The sequence below is a fragment of the Camarhynchus parvulus genome, chromosome 9 (genome assembly GCF_901933205.1).
Source record: "Camarhynchus parvulus chromosome 9, STF_HiC, whole genome shotgun sequence".
Lineage (NCBI taxonomy): Eukaryota > Metazoa > Chordata > Aves > Passeriformes > Thraupidae > Camarhynchus > Camarhynchus parvulus.
In genome coordinates this window covers 24,386,121-24,402,631 of record NC_044579.1, presented here as the reverse complement: position 1 = coordinate 24,402,631, position 16,511 = coordinate 24,386,121, and the positions used below count along the sequence as shown (strand labels likewise).

Genomic DNA, 16,511 nt, shown 5'->3' with positions numbered 1-16,511 from the left:
CAGTGGTTTTATTTAGATCAAGGCCTGTGTAGTTTTCTGCACATAAATTCCATGTCTTTGGTGTGGTGGGGACTTACCCTGTAAGATGTCTGTAGCTGGTGTGATTAGAAAAAACTTACCGTTGTGTATTTTCTGAGGAAGGAATTTCAGGAGAAAAATAGGTGTTCTGATTGATTAGTGCTGAGGGGTCTCATGTGCCTTCCCTCTGGAATAGCTGGAGCTAGTTCTCCACACACATCTGCTCAGCTATCAAATCACCAGCATATGTACTGCTGCCAGCTCTGACCCATGTGTTGAACACATGCCAGTCACTTTATTTGAAGGAATTTGGCAGATAAATTGAGAGGAAACTATTCACCATAAAGAAATATGTGTTCTGTTTTTATAGGATTATTTTAGCTATTGATCCACCTTTAATTTTTTCCATCGAGTAAGCATGGGAAATTTTAAAAAGCAACACCCTGAATATTTTCCTAAATTGACAGTGATTTGGATTCAGTCTCCATTGAAATCAGTCATGGAAGTCTTGTCCAGTGGTTTTTTTTTTTCAATAGTCTAGTGAAATTCTTTGTTCAGAGAGGAACAAAAGTCCATGAACAAGGTCAGATTCTCCAAGCAAACATGTCCTTTCAATTACCTTACAGTGCTATGGTATCAAATATGTCTTCAGAGTAATCTACAAGAGGACACAGCCAAAAATAGATGCTGCAGGAGTGGTTTCTGTTTTTCAAGCATTGCATGCCTGTGTCTCTTCTCCAAGGGCAATACCTCTGCCTTTAATCTGAGATGAGTTCAGTGGTTTTGGGGGTGCTGCTGAGGAGCCCAGTGGCCCTCACCCAGCTGGTCTGTGTTCCCAGCTCAGATCTGGGTGAGGATACTTTGTGCTGGTGTGTCGCTGGTTTTTGTGGGTAGGAGTTGTCCAAGGGCCTGAAAAACACAAGAGCCACTTAATTAAAATGTTTGCAGAAGATGACTTGTACAGAAGAGCCTCTGCACCAGTCTTAGCTATGGTACTTCCATGTTTTCCTTAGTTTGCTTTGCCAAGGCTTCACTAGAAGCTGGAGAGGAAGGCTGGGTGAAGTGAAAATGAAGTCAGTGTTGGTCAATCCAGAATGAGAAGAAACAGCAGCAAGGTTCTGTGGGTCCTGCTTTTGGACACATGGGAAGTACACCGTGGTTGTGCAGGGCTGAGGGAGCTGGGGTTGCTCAGCCTGGAGAAAAGGAGACTCAGAGGTGACCTCATCACTCTCTACAGCTCCCTGAAAGATGGTTGTAGTTAGGTGGGGTTGGGCTCTCACCAGGCAACAGCTGACAGAAATTGAGGGAAATTTGGGTTGGCTGTTAGGAAAAAGTTTTTTGCTGGTTCTTGGCTTCTTTGTCTGCCTCTGTCAAGGCTGGGATTGAAGGCACTTGAGACAATAGCTCGTGTTTAGGCTTTGATGTTTATTTTTTTCCCATCTATGTTACAGTCTTTCACTAACAAGGCATGAAATGGCTAACTGTCTATTTTTACAAGGTCTTTTAAGGTTGAATCATCCAACTAAGAAATGACACCTACATTATCTTCACTTTTAACCTAATAACCAGTCTCTCAAAGTCCGCAATGTGGACTTTTCTGTCCAATTACAAAACACCACCCAAACCCATGGAGAAGAACATGAAGAAGAGCAACCAGCCACCACTCTAAAACATCCATCCTGTCCCACCTATTGCTATATTCTAAACCCTTAAACTCTTATGTTTTCCACCCTGTGATATTACACACTCCTATTCAAACTACACACCCACAATCCCAGTGCTACCAATCGATTTTGGAAGCCTTCTCCACAGCCTCAGGTCAAATGCAGTGTTCTCTTGTGAGTCTGTGCCCTCCAGCACAGAAAGTTTAAAATTCTCAGCATCCAGGATTCCCACAGTTTTTCACAGAAAGAGTGATAAAGTTCTGGAATGGCTGCCCAGGGAGGGGGTGCAGTCCCCATCCCTGGGTGTGTTTAACAAAGCCTGGATGTGGCACTGGGTGCCAGGAGTGAGTTGAGCTGTTGGGGCTGGGTTGGAGTCGATGATATTGAAGGTCTCTTCCAGCCTGGTGGCTCTGTGAGAGCCCTGCTGCTGTTCCTGGGCAGCTGGAGGATGTGCCTACACACACAGGGACCAGTGCTCGGGCCGGCTGGCACGGCTGGGCTGCACTGCTGCTCCCACAGGGCTGCCTCAGTGTTCTCCACACAGACAACTTTAGAGTTGTTGATAAGTACAGATCTAATATAGATATTTAGAACTTTTTGGTCTTATTTATGACCTTACTCTTTAACCGAACTTGGACATTATTTCTTGTGTTTCTATGTTAGTGCCTAAACAAAAACATGAAAAATAAGCCATGTGCCCCCATATTTCATTTTTGTTAAACTAATCCTGTCTCTTGTAGCTATTTTTTGCTTAGATTTTAAGAAATAGATCTTAATGGACCACCTAACTAATTCAGCTGGAAATCATGAAATAGTTCATGACCTTATGAAACAAACATATTAGTTTTCCTACTGCCAGTTGAACTCTTTAATCAAAGGGTCGAGAAAATTCTCTCTAGAGACCCCTGTCTTGTTGCTTTTCTGTTAATGAAAAGATTCCCAGAAGAATGAAAAGTCTTCTGCATCTTCCTGCTTTCTCCTGATTAACTCATGAGATGGATTTTTGGTTCTTTCTTCTTAACTGCTGTAAGTCTTACACTATTTTGTACTCTCCTTTCTCGATAGTATTTAATACATCAGATATATACAAATAAATACCTCAATTTCTTGGTATGCCAAAGTTACTGGTGACTCTGAAGTGTGTTTCTGTAGGAAACATGAACCTGCAGTGCAGCAGTGTTCCAGAGACAAGTTTTAGAGTGTCCTGGGTACCCTGGTCACCTCTGGATTCTAAAGATAGTTTTGTATTTTATATTTCACAGGTAAGTCCCAGTGCTTGGTGCCTCAGGAATCATTGGTGCCACCGTGCAAGTCAAGCAGCTGATACCTTTTGGGACTACCTAAAAACAGAGGCCAGATAACATTAAGGCAATAAAAAGCAGATATATTTATGGAAGGGCCTTCAGGTACATTTCGGGCAGACAAAGCCCCCCAGGGGCTACACCCAAAAATGGACCATGGCTCACAGGTTTTCACACTTTTATAAGTTTGGGCCATTGGGGGTCAATCTGCCAATTCCAACTTCAGGCACCATGTACCCTGAGTCTGCTCCCCCTACTCACTTTTGTTTCCATCTCTTGGGGCTTGAATCAATGAGGTGTCCTTGATTGCCAGGCCTGGAGAGGAATTGTTGTGTCTGCCCAAAATGGGAAAGCAGCAGCTCACACTCCTTATAGAGTTTATGGAGTTTAGAGTTATACACTAAAGAACTGCAGGATTACGAATATCTGAAAAATAGAGAAGCTAAGATGCTGAGGCATCCCAACAGAGAACAGAGTGCGTGCAGTGCTTTGGCAGGGCTGGCTGGGCCCTGGCCAAGCCCCATTGTGTCCCTGTGCAGTGTCTGAGCTCCCAGGGACCACCAGCGTTAATGCCCTCTCTCTCTCCAGCCATGGCATCTGCTCTCCCTGGTATTAGTACCTGGCATGAGGCACACTTGGCGCAGCTTTTACTTTCTCCATGGTTTTCAGTTGCAGGAAGGCTGCAGAAGCAATTTTTGGCCTTTTTTTTTTTTTTTGGCTAGTATTTATTTGAATAGTTCGTCTCCTCAGGCAGTGTAAACCAGAAATATCAACCAGCAATATCTCTACACAGCCACACTTTACTTGTACATGAGAGCTGTGTCCACAGTTGCATTTTGGATTTTCTGGCCACAGTCCTCTTGCTTGCTCCTGGATATTTGTGTGTGTATGCCTTACACATGTTGTCAGTTAAATGTTTTTCTCACCCTTACCTAGGCACAGGTTCCAGTTAAGAGGATTTTTTGCTCCATAAAGGCCCAGAGCATTTGGAGGGCCATGATAAAGGATGTGCTGCCTCAGGCTCTGCAGCCAGCCCATACAGCAGGCATGAATGTGCAGAGATTCTCCCACCAGCCTGGTTTACTTCTGGAAGTTACACTAAATAGTTCATTCCAAAGGTCCTTCTGATAAGAGTAGTTTGGGAAGTCCAATGAGAAGTGATTCCCTTTTGTTCTGTCCAGCAGTCTGTGGGGAGAGATTTCCTGAAAGTTGAAATCCTACAGATTGCAATATGGGCATTATTTTCATTTATCAACTAGCCCTGTGCTGTCATGTGTAGTGCAGTGATTCTCAGCTCTGAAAAACTGCTTAACATGTGGAAAAATAAAGACTGTGGGACCCCAGGAAAAACATGGTAAGTGTTTTGCACCATCTCCCAGTGACTGTGGCATTTTTGTGTGCCAAAGTGTGACACGTGTCATCCCCAGGAGCAGTGTCACCCCTCAGCTCACCCCAGAATCAGACATCAGATGGTACCTGGAGCTCCACCCTTCACTGGGTGTGTGGGTACCAACCCTGCCAGCTTTGAGAAATGTGCAGTTACAGCTGAATAAACCACTCTGTGTTGACAATAGCAACAAAGAGTGTGCAGGCCTTTGGTGCTGGAGGTTCTGCTCACTCAAAGGAACCACAGGTGTCTCCTCCACAGAGTCCAGACTGAGGGCAGTCCATTTTTTAGAGCCAGTATTCATCCTGTTTAAACCCATGCAAGTCTTGGATTGCTAGGCCAACATACTTTTTAGAGCTATGTTTTTATAACAATGCTAAAATGTGTAAAAAATCCAACCCCACCCCACAGCAAGAGGGTTGCACACTCAATTGCAAAGCCACCAGGGGTTTACCTCATCCCCTGAGCTGTGGTTCATTGCTAAGAAAACGTTGCTCAAGCTGTTTCTTTTTACCAGAAAACTTTATTTTATAAGGAAATATGTTGTCTTCTGAGCTGATGGTGCATCTTTGCAACAGTACACAGGTGTTTAGCCTGGAAAAACCAAACTGGATGCTTTTTTTGTGTGGCAGAAACTTTGTCCGTTAGACTAATTAGATCAGTCCTAATTGAAGCAATGTAGACTGTTCCCATGAGTCTGCCTTGAAAGAAAGTGATGGTTCCAGAGTTGTCATTCAGAGCTGCTTTGCAAGAGCTTTGTGCTGGAATCCATCCTGGGAATCCTGTGCTGCTTGCTGTAGCTGTGACTTCTGTCATCTCTGTCCCTGTAAGTGACTGATCAGATAAATCAGACAACTCTGGCTGTTGAACCTCCAGATAACTTCAGATGGTTCCAGTTGTGTGACAGCTGGCTACCTGCAGATACACAACTGCTTGTGGCTTTCCCCCCATGGATTGTGAGAAGTGTTTTTTATAAATCACTTGTCCTTGGAAAGCCAGTGAAGGGCACAGATGATGGTGTTGAAGCATAGCTGTGGTTCTTTCCTCACTTATCTTGGTGCAAATCCTGTTAAAACTGTGGATTGATATTATTAAGTAACAGCTGACAGGTTTGAACTTGGCAGATAAGAATTTTGTGAATCACCCTTAGGAGTTCTGTTTTGATGAGAGGGAAATAAGAGCGATAGCCACGGCTCTGTGCCACATCCAGCCGTTCTCCTCAGGGCTTTCCCTGCTCTTCTGGGTCATCTCACCATGCTGCTGCACACACACTCCCAGAGAACTCCTTGCTTTATTTATCTGTCAGTAGAAGCCCAGCAGTGTCATAAAAGGTTAATTCCACATCTGGTCTCCAGCTTTCTGCCAGCCAACTGACTTGGCTTTACTTGAGACTGCTCACTTGAAAAAAAAGTCATTTTACCCCATAATTACAGTGTATAAAATAATGTACAACTGTACTGAAATCGAATATACAGAAATAATAAACAGCTAAATTTAATTACCAGCTCATTCATTGTGTTCACAAAAAAGTTTGAAGGTGAAAGATGGAGCGAACAGTCAAAGTCAAGCCAGCAAACTGTAACTGATTCTGTGAAGTGTAACAACTTAATTATTTTCTAGAATCTCCTCCATGTAGTGTTTTCTTTAAAAAGGGCAGTTTTGCTTTGGGGCAGCAGAGTGTAAAGCTGTCTCTAGTCTGTTTTTGGCCAGTAGTTTTGCAGGTAGTTGTAACTTGCTAAGCGTTGCTGGTTTGGAAATGATGAAGAAATTATGAAGCCAAGGCCATTAAGTTTGAAGAATATGTGCACTCTGGTTTCCTCTTCCAGCAGTTTGGATACATTCCCCAGCACAGCCTACAGGAACCATTATTTGTGATTTCATGGCAAACTGACCAGAGCAGAACAAATGATTGTGTTTATTGCTGGCCCATTCTGCTGTTATTAAGGCATCTCCTGGGCTTGTGCATCCACTGCCTGTTTTCCCTTTGCCTCACCAGCCTCTGAAGCAGTCAGCCTCCTTTAAACCTGGTGTTATTTCTAGTTTTGATAGAATAAAATAATAATAATATCAGAATAACCCAAAGTTAGTGTACATCAGTGGCACACAAATGAGCTGCATTTTCACCCCTCTTCTCCCTGTATAAGAATGTGTAATGAACTGCTTTAACTTACAAAAAAGTAGAAGAAGAAATAGTCAAAGAAGGAAGTGTCCTGTAGGACTGTGTTATGGAGGAAAGGGTGTGGGTTTGCTGGCTGGGGCAGCAGTCTGAGGGGATGGTTATTTCCTATATAATTGCAAAGCTGTGCCAAGGCTGCCAGAATAGATCTGTGCATCTAAAAGAAGCAAGACTAATCTTCATCCCAAGACAAAAGTTTTCAGATGGTCCTTCAACACTGTAGCTGCTCTTGGAAGTCAGTCTTCCAGCAGAACATTTGGAAATGGCTTTTCCCAAGTGCCAGGGCTTTGCCCACATTCCCAGATTCCAGTAGGGATCAGCTGCTCTGACACTCACATTGCATGAGGCAAACCCCTGTGGCAAACCCCTGTCCCAGCTCCCAGCACTGGAGGGAAGGCCAGGAAGGGAAATGTTCTTATGCTCCCAAAGCAGAGTCTCACTTCTAGAACTTTTTAAAGCCCTTACAATTTCTCATAAGTTTTTAAAAGTTAAAAACACTGTTGAATTACACTTGGAATCAAGCAGTAGCTTAAAGGAGGTAATAGTAGCCTGTAAATAATTCTGCCCATTGATTCCTGGTTAATGAGCAGTGTCCATAGCTGTTGGGTGTGAACAGAGGAGGCACAGACTTCTTTCCAGCTTGGGCAGAAGTTTCTATCAGCAGCTACACAGCAGGGTATTTATCTGATGTTGGCAATGTAGACAAGAGGAGACTGTTAAATAAAGACCTCACCCCAATGCACAGAAATGGAAATCTGGTTTTTTTTCCCATCTGGTCTATATTGTGAAGAGCTGATGAACTCTAAAGACTGTCAAGGTGAATAAATTCAAACTTCTTTTCCCCTCTCTTGCCAAAACTGCTTGCTTACTTCTGAAACTGTTTTGGCCCTGCCTTGTTAAAAGCAGCTTCAAGAGGTGAGTAGGCAGCAAGAGATGTTTCTGTTCAGCCCAGATTCTGAGCACTTCCTGGATTTTCTCTGGCCCAGAATGGTTTTGGAGCAATGTTGCTGGGGTTTCCTGCAAGTGCTGGTGATGTGGCAGCCATCATTCTCTCATTAGGCATGTTTTATTAACATGTGTTTATTAACATGTTATTTCTCATAAGCTTCATCAAGAACAACTGTGTTCATGTACAGGGAGACTGCCATTCTAAAACCAGCAAGGCACATGGGAAAGTAGGGTATCAATAAAGAGCTTTGATCCTGTGTTCTGCAGGAGGATAAATAAGGAAGATAAGTAGGAAACTTTGAAGGCTTGGAAATTTTGCTCCTAGCAAAATGTCACTGAATTGAAATTAAGCTGAAAGGTACATGAAGTTGTTTACAAAAGCAGTTGAATGAATGAATGAATGAATGAATGAATGAATGAATGAATGAATGAATGAATGGATTTTGAGTTCTGTCTTTGCAAACATGACACAATTTCCTTTGCACTTACATCCTTTTTTAAAGTAATCTGAAAAAAACCCAAACCCAACCTCTTGTTCATCTCATTTAATGATGGTTTTTAAGCACTCTTTGTTCATGTTCTTTTAAACTTGTTTAGAAATCATTGTACACCCAAAAGCAGAGCGATGAATTTTATTATTTGTGTGCCATGTAGATGTATGTCTGGGTGTGATTTTTCTGCTTTGTACATTGTTCTCTCCGTAACACGTCGCAAACAGTTTGTACTTAAATTCTACTGCTGCAAAATATTAATATGTTGTTCTTTATTTTGGCAAGCTGTAAAGATGCAGAAATCTTAATGGACGTGAAAGCATGAAAAGGAAGCCATTGTTCAACCAAGTGTAGCTTTCATTCATTCTGGAACTCTGTAATAAATGCAAGATGTTGAAAGGAAAGGAGCCAAATATTAGTGTGGTCCTGAGAGACCAAACAAATAATGGAGCTACTTAAATTTGTCATTCTTCTTTCGTCATTACAGTCAAAATCTAAAATGTACACAGATGTTATTTCTGTATAGAGTCCGTATAGATAGTTTTGGGTTTTGAGCATTGTTAAATCTTCTTGTGATGTTTATAATGTAAAAGTTTCCTTTTTTTCTTAAGTTGTTGGTGGATTTTTTAAATGGAAGTCCAGCAGGCAGTGGGTTACTGCAGAGTGCAGGAATGACAGATTCCTTGGAGAGCTGCTGCTCTAGCAGGGTGGTCTTACCTGGGCAGTTCTGTGGGCAAGGTGCCAGCTTGGAGTGGCACACAGAGGTCTGGTGGCAGTGACTTCCCTTTCACACAGGCATGTTGTGGTTCGCAATGAGTGTTAGGATTCTGGCTTCAGGCATTAATATCTAAGCCTCAGCTACTCTGGGGCAGAAATAATCCTCTGTGGGCAGAGGTATCTGGTGTTTAGGTTGCCTTTGTTTTGGTGAAATTGTTTCCATGCTAATATTTCTGGGTTAGATCTCTGGAGAGAAAAGAATGTAGGTTTGGGGTAAATCATAATCCAGCAAGGTGGACATTGCTTAACCTTGCCTAATGCTCTCCATCTGAACCCCACAGCTGCTTGCAGAACAAGGCTCTCAGTATTTTGCGAAGGTCTTGCAGGAGTGAGGAAAGCAAATGAGCCTGCTCAAAGCATGGCTATCATATGTCAGTCCAGATTTTCTTGGAAAACTCCTATCCGTGTGTGTTCCTGAGACCACATCTGCTGCCTTCCATGCTCTGTAAGGAATCCAGGGCTCATGAGATGAGGGCAACCCTGAATGCAGGCTCTGACACCAGCTCTGTGCACTTCACTGAATCCTCTGCTTACATCTTTTCCTTGAGCTTCTGTTGCTGTTCTTCTCAGAGCCTGACAAAAAATAAACACACCCAGGAAGATTTCTGTGGCAGAAAGAGTGGCAAATGGATCTGTGACCCTTCTGCATCTTTGGTTCTTGTCTGGAGGATAAGGCTGCAGGAGGAGAGGTGGACACAAACTTGGGAGAGCTGTTGCACTTGATTAGACTAAAACAGAGGTGGCAGCAGTTAAACTCAAGCAGCTATTCCTGCTGAAAGGAAGTCATGCAAGTTGGTGAATGTGGTGTTTATGTGACATGAGAAACTTAATATCTACTTGGTTTTCCCCAAATAGACCCCCAGGTGGTGGGAAAATAGAGGGATACTTGGAGAATGCTGGTGCACCAGCACTGAGCAGATTGACACATTGCTCCTGCATTTGTTTCTCCCTGTAGCGCTGTTCTTCAGCAGAAACATTTCCATCCTTGCAGCATTTTGTGACGCGCACTGGATTTAAACCAGCATTATATCCCACTGAAGAAGTCAGTGGTGTTACAGTGCAGAAGCTGGTGTGAGATAAGTCAGGAATTTTTTGTGATTCTCATTGCAGGAGGAATTTGAGGTGTAGCTGCTGGCTGAGGAGAAGGGAAGTGTGCTCTGTGTCAGGGTGGGTGTGTTTTCTAACCAAGCTGTGCCATGGTTGGGACCAACAAGCACTAATGCTGTACCTGCAAAGCAATGTTTGTCCATCTGTGTGTGAATCAAGGGTTTAAACAAACGGAAAGAGTTTAAAAGTTTAGCTAGATTAAGTAGGGGGACAGAAACAATTCAGAGTATAGCAAGAAGAGTAGAAATATAAGGGATAGTTAATTATTAGCAGATAAAGTAGTTAAGGCTAGGGTTATATATCACCTGCCTGTTTTATGTGTTTAAAGAAGCAGGATGGGATGAAGATTTAATTGTGAAAAAGAAAAGGACCATGGCCTGCACCTGGGCCCCAAAACTTGGGCTATAGCCAAGGGGTCCAAAGCCTGCCAACAAGGCAAAAGTAATGGGTCACTTTGACTTCAGCAGACCACCATTCCAGAACCCACCAACTTGGGTTACTCCATTACTCCAAGGAGTGGAACGCTGACCCAGTTCAGAACCCACTGACCCAGTTCAGAACCCACTGTCCCATTGCAGAACCCAGCCACCCATTTCAAACCCACCACCCCAATTCAATCAGGAGACTGTGCAGGCATAAAAGGAACTTTGGACTCATTTAAATACATTTTAATACAAAGCAGGGATAGGTGGGGTTAGGTAATGAATATGTATTAGGCATTTTGGGTGATTATATGGGTATGTGAGACCTTTTAGATAAATAGAGAGCCTGGTGCCTGTCATGTTTTGCACATGCGTTTGGGAAATTACTTCCTTGTGCCCAGCGCTGTCAATAAACATACCCTTTTCTGACTTAAACTAGTTGGGGAGTTCTGTTCCACACTTCATGTGTGTGTGTGTGTCCTGGTTCAGGGCAGATTTTGGGCAGAACCCCCAAAGGGGCTCCTCTAGGAAAGCAGATTCATTTGGCCCCTCCCGCCAACCAGTCCGGGAGAAAATACCTCCTTGGAGAAAAGTGGAAAAAAACCTGTTTATTAAACAATAAAACCTAAACAATATTAAACAATAAAACCCCTTGCTGCTCCAAAAGAGATGACAAACTGAGAAAGTCCCTCCCCGTGCTGCAGCTCAGCTCACTCAGTCTCTGATCAGTCCCTCAGTGCTGGAAATGTCGCAGGCCAGGCCCGGCCCGGTGGCCACAGGTGGAGCTGCCGGTGCTCTGCTGGGTGTTCAGTCCAGAGCAGGTTTGAACAGGGCCAAAGAAAAGGGAAAAAAAACCTCACAGTCCAGGGAACTTCTTTGCCTCAGCCAGCTAAAACTAACTAAAAGCAAAGGAGAGCTCTGTCCTGCTGTCTGTCCATCTGCAGACAGCACAGTCCAGGAGCAGGAATGTGGAGGGGTGAGTGCAGTGTCTGAAAACAAACTGCTGCTGCTTCTCTCCCCTCTTCACTATCTACAGCAAGTCCTTGTCAAAAAAGCCAATCACTTGTTTTTAAAATTTTAAAAGATTAATGGTAATAAAATGGTTATAAAAAGAGTAATACAATTAGAGTAATGATAATTTGGACAATATGAATTAGGACAATATGAGACAATAGAGACAAAGAGTTACGGATGTCCGGGTACCTTTTCTGGGCAGCACAAGCCCGAAAAAGGACACCCATTAACAGAGGATTAACCCTTAAAAACAACAGCCTCTTGCATATTCATACATCTCATAGATGATGCATAAATTCCACTCAAACACAGGATTCTGTCTGGGCAGTGTCAGCTTCTTCCTCTGAATCCTGACGGCGCCCTCGAGGCAGGAAGAAGTTCGTTTCTTCTGATAATGAGGCAATAAATTCTTTTTCTCTGAAAAATTTAGGTGTCCTGTGGCTGCTATCTCACTGCGAGTCCTTTAAAAAAGTATCTTGCATAGCATCATTTCTATTTTAACATTTTTATAACCTAAAACTATATTTAACACACTACTTAAGAGAATTAATACAGCATTACTTTCTAACACAACACATAATATTCATTTTAATGTTTGCGAAAAGCCAGTCATACAGTATGCGTTTTTCACATCCTAAAGGTGCAAAACTTTTTATTCAGCATAAACAGAACAGACAACTGGGGATAAAAGCATCATGCAGTCAAGCCAGGACAGAGTGTCAGACTGAGCATTATCCAGTTTGGGTGCACTGAGGGCTGGCAGCAGCTGGAGCCCAGCACAGGGGATGCTCCAGCTGCGTGGCCTGGCAGGGTCGGTGCTGCCACGGGAGCAGCAAACCCAGCGTGGATCTTGTCAGGGCTGGGCTTGTCCCCACAGCTCATTCCATGACCCCAGCAGGACAGATGGGAACTTCCAGGGGTGAGCTGTGTTTGAGCAGCTGTGCTGGAGTGTCCAGGCACATCAGTGCTGGAGTCAAGTGACTTTTGACAAGGCCCGTGCCACAAACCATTGGCATATAGTCAGTGAATTTTTCATGCCTTGGGAGAATACCCTCCATTGGTACCTTTTATTGGGTTCAGCATGATTTGTGGAAGGCACAGTAGAAGCAAATTTTTCTTTGTCTTGCTCAGCCAATGGAATAGTGAAGAAACAATCTTTCAAATCAATGAAAACTATTTGCCATTCCTGTGGAATCATCATAGGTGTAGGAAGGCCTGGTTGTAAAGCTCCCATTGTTGCCATTACAGCATTTATCTGCCATAAATCATGTAAAAGTCTCCATTTTCCCCATTTCTTTTTTATTACAAAAACAGGGGTATTCCAGGGGCTGAATGATTCCTCCATATGTCCCACTTGGAATTGTTCTTGCAGGGCAGTACAGTGCAAGCATATCTGCATTAATTACACATATTAATTGCATTACCTCTGAGGAATTAATACCAAACTGAGCCCCTTTCGACTGGAGATCTTGCACAACCTTCCAGGCAAAGATGTGATGACTGTCATCCGTGAGCACATGGTTTGAACAAAATTCTCCCCATGGAAGCTGATGCTGCCTGACTTTCATTAAGTGGTCACTGGTGTGGGCGTTCAAAATTCAAAACTAATTGTCATTTCACTTTTCCTGTAGTCTTAAATCAAAAAGGGATTTTTCAGCAGCATGGGAAGAAACCTTGCTCTCCACCTTCCTATTTGTTTTAATACAAGTGGAAGACAAAAAACTTATAAATTTGATATTTTCATCAAGTGTTGGATTATTTCTGTTAAAACTTATTTCTGTTCAGAATTGATATATTTGCAATATATTCCATGCTGCTGGGTAGGGTTGTATTGAAGCCAAAGGCAGTGAAAGGTGATCAAATAATTCTCCCAGTGTATCTTTAGGCATAGAATTCAGCTTTTTGTGAGTTCATAACTGTCTGAAGTTTGCTGTATTTGACAGCATAGATGAGAAGCTGCTCTTGTAGATAGTGGTAAACCTTCCTTGGAGTTTAGAAACTTTCTACAAAGTACCACAATGAGCACTAAAAAGATAATTAATCACCTCAGCAGCTCCTGCCCTATACAGCCACAACTCAAGTTGTCTATTGTTGCCAAATTTGACTGCATGAAGCCCCTTTAAATAAGTTCTGATTTAAAGGCCTAAGAACAGTAATTTGATTGTCTCAAACACCTCTTAATGCCTTAAAAATGGAAAAGGACCTGCATATTTCCTTCTGAAATGTAATTACCCTCAGGCACAAGTTGCATTTCGTGTCTGACCAGTGGTTATAAGGAAGCAATGATGCCTTTCAGGGGTTGGCAGCATATTTACAATCCCAAGCAGTATTTTTGTGCCATGTTTTTGGTGTGAGGGCTCTTCTTGCAGGAGGAATGAAGTTATTTGTTATCACAATTTTTCCCTTACGCCATGAAAAATAAATGTCATTATTATATATCATGATTTCACGCTTGTCTCAGAATAATACAGAAATTTATTTAATAGAATGCAGAATTTTCACAGTTAAGAGGTTTGAAAATAAAATACTACATGGTTTCTGCAACTTAGTATCCCAGGAATCTGCTGAAATCTCTTTTTTTGGGATGTATGCTGCCAATGGATGGTTTGCTTGTATGCTTCACTGAGGCTTTTATTTTCTTGGGAAAATAATGACACTAGCACATTGATAAATGAATTTTATTTAGTTTTCAGGTGAGGAGAGTGATGCCTGCAGTTGTGCCTTTATGGATATGGCAGATAAAGGAAGAGTGTGAGATTGGTGGCATTGCAGACAGCAGTCCCTGCTCCCATAATTTAATGATAAGCTGAATATCTGTAAGGGACCATGCACAGGGAGGAAACTCAAACACCTGTTTTTCTATTTTGTAATATTCCTATTGAGTTTTTAGTATGATAAATACAATGTTTTGGTTTCCTTTAGAAATAAACATATAGAGGTGATGTGGCAAACAAAAACCCCTTTTAGCAGTGTGCAGTAGCACACAACAAACTGCAGTTTAGGTTGTGTCAAGATTCCTATTCTGGATCCAATTTTTAGAATTGTTGTCAGCTCTTCTTCAGTCTGAAACTGGGCAAGGTGTTTCCCTGCCAAGAATGTACTGTCATCTTTTTCAACTGGAGTGTATCTGCTTCCTTAATTTCTAGATTTTATAAGCCCTTCCAAACTATTAGCTGCTGTAATCCCAGAGCGAGTGCTGAAGGGATTTTTTGCAGCATGTGTGTGCAAAATGCTGCTGATGGCTGTCCAGTGAGATGTGCTGTGTTATCAGTGTAGTTGCAGCACACTTTGTGCTAAAAGGGATTGTAATGCAATCATAGCAGGAGTCAGCTGCCCAGGGAGCTGTCCCAGGGATGGCACAGTGCAGGCTTTGCTGCAGAACCTTGCCAGGCTGGGCTAATCTGCAGCTCTGTATTGTGGAGCTGATCTCTGGGTGATTTGGGGCTGTGCTGCAGGGCAGGACTCACACAGCCATGCTGCCATAAATGGAGAGGAGGATTAGTCCAAACCCCATTATCTGGCCAGGCCTCAGGAGGAATGGAGTGACAGATCTGCCTCGCCTGGAGCTGCTTGCCACCCAGAGGAGTGCAAGGATGATTTATGTCAGAGGCTTTTTGTTGGAGAGCTTCCAAAGAAAGCAGTGAGAATGGTGTGGATTACCGTCTTCTGTGTCATTAAAAATAATCTGGAAAACTGATCCCTTCCTTGCCCTGTCCATGAATTCTAGGATCCCAGTCAGTGGTTTGGGTGTATAATACTTGCCATGTGCCATTTGAAATGTGTTAACTGTGGAACTCCTTAAATATTATTTTTTCTTAGGCCACTCAGAAATGTTGTAATTAAAGGAGATAATGTTTTCCTGATTTGTTTATTTCACTTTAGTTTTGGGTCATAGTGGACATGATGTCAAGTCCTCCCCAACCACTAGCTGGTGTCTAGACTTGGCCAGTGTTAATGGGGAGAGAATTTATTCACACAGCAATATTCTTTTCCTTCATCTTGGAGTTGTACTTTGCAAGAAGTGCCTCTCAACCACCTACTCAAGAATTATGAAACAAAACCTTCAGCTTCTGTGTGTATTCAGTTACCTCACAATTGAGCTGAGGGATGCTTTGGAAGTGTACCCAGCTGAACTGCCCAAATGCAGTGTGAGTTCTAAACACCACCTTAACACAGCCCTGGACTGTGCTCCAGCCCTGGCCTGGAATCTGTGTGAGTCCTTGGTGGATCAGAGTCTGGCTAGTGAGAACAGACTCATCTGTTTTTTTAAGAAAAACAATTGTTTGTTAAGTGTTGCCTTCATTATGCACAGGCAATACTTGGGGGTCCCTTTAATCCCATTACTGCTGAAAGCTGTATTACCTATTATTGCATTGATATTGCAGATTCTATGTAACTACTGATGTTCCTGTTCAGGACAGTGTTAGTCCTGTGACTGAGATTTCAGGTGCCTGCCATTAACCTCTAGTTCTTTCTCTCCCCTGCCCCCTTTTTTTAGAGGCCTTTGAGTCTTTGCTTCGCTTTGCTGAGAACCGCACAAGTTCCCTGTTTGAGACAGCTTACAGACCTATGGCAAAAGAAGCAGCAGAGCCTGTTAAGGAGCTTTTTACAGACATCTCTCTCTACATTCTGGGTGCAGAGACCACCGTGGAAAGTGCAGTTCTGCGGTTCTTTGACAGCCTCTTTCCTCTGGTGTACAGCCGGCTAATAAACCCAGGAATTACAGATCTGTCAGAGGACTACACGGAGTGTCTGCGGCTAACAAGGCAAGACATCAATCCTTTTGGACACTACTCTAAAAACATGGTTACAGAGCTGTCCAAATCTCTTTGGGCCAGCAGGATGCTGAGCCAGGCGCTGAGCCTGGGCATCGAGGTGATCAACAGCACAGAGCACGCGGCTCTGAGCAAGGAGTGCAGCCGGGCCCTGGTGAGGATGCAGTACTGCCCGCACTGCCAGGGGCTCACCCTCATCAGGCCCTGCGTGGGCTACTGCCTCAATGTCATGAGGGGCTGCCTGGCCAGCGTGGCAGAGCTGGATGCTCAGTGGAGGGAGTTCATCTCCACGCTGGAATATCTCACTAATGAAATGGCTGCCTCGCACGAGCTGGAAACGGCCCTGGCGGGGATCTGGAGCTCCATCAACGAGGCCATCCTGCACGCCCAGCTCAATGGACCACAGCTCTCTGCCACGGTAAGTGCGCCCT

The 16,511-nt window shown here is 43.3% G+C and overlaps 1 protein-coding gene across 1 annotated transcript in view; it reads left to right on the top strand.

The window, feature by feature from the left end:
• The window catches only part of LOC115906989 (glypican-5-like), a 378,698-nt gene that overhangs the window by 70,290 nt on the left and 291,897 nt on the right, over positions 1–16,511 (top strand). Inside the window, exon 3 of the mRNA XM_030954603.1 lies at positions 15,804–16,498. Within this exon, the coding sequence (XP_030810463.1) occupies positions 15,804–16,498 (695 nt within the window). The remainder of the gene's footprint in view (positions 1–15,803; positions 16,499–16,511) is intronic.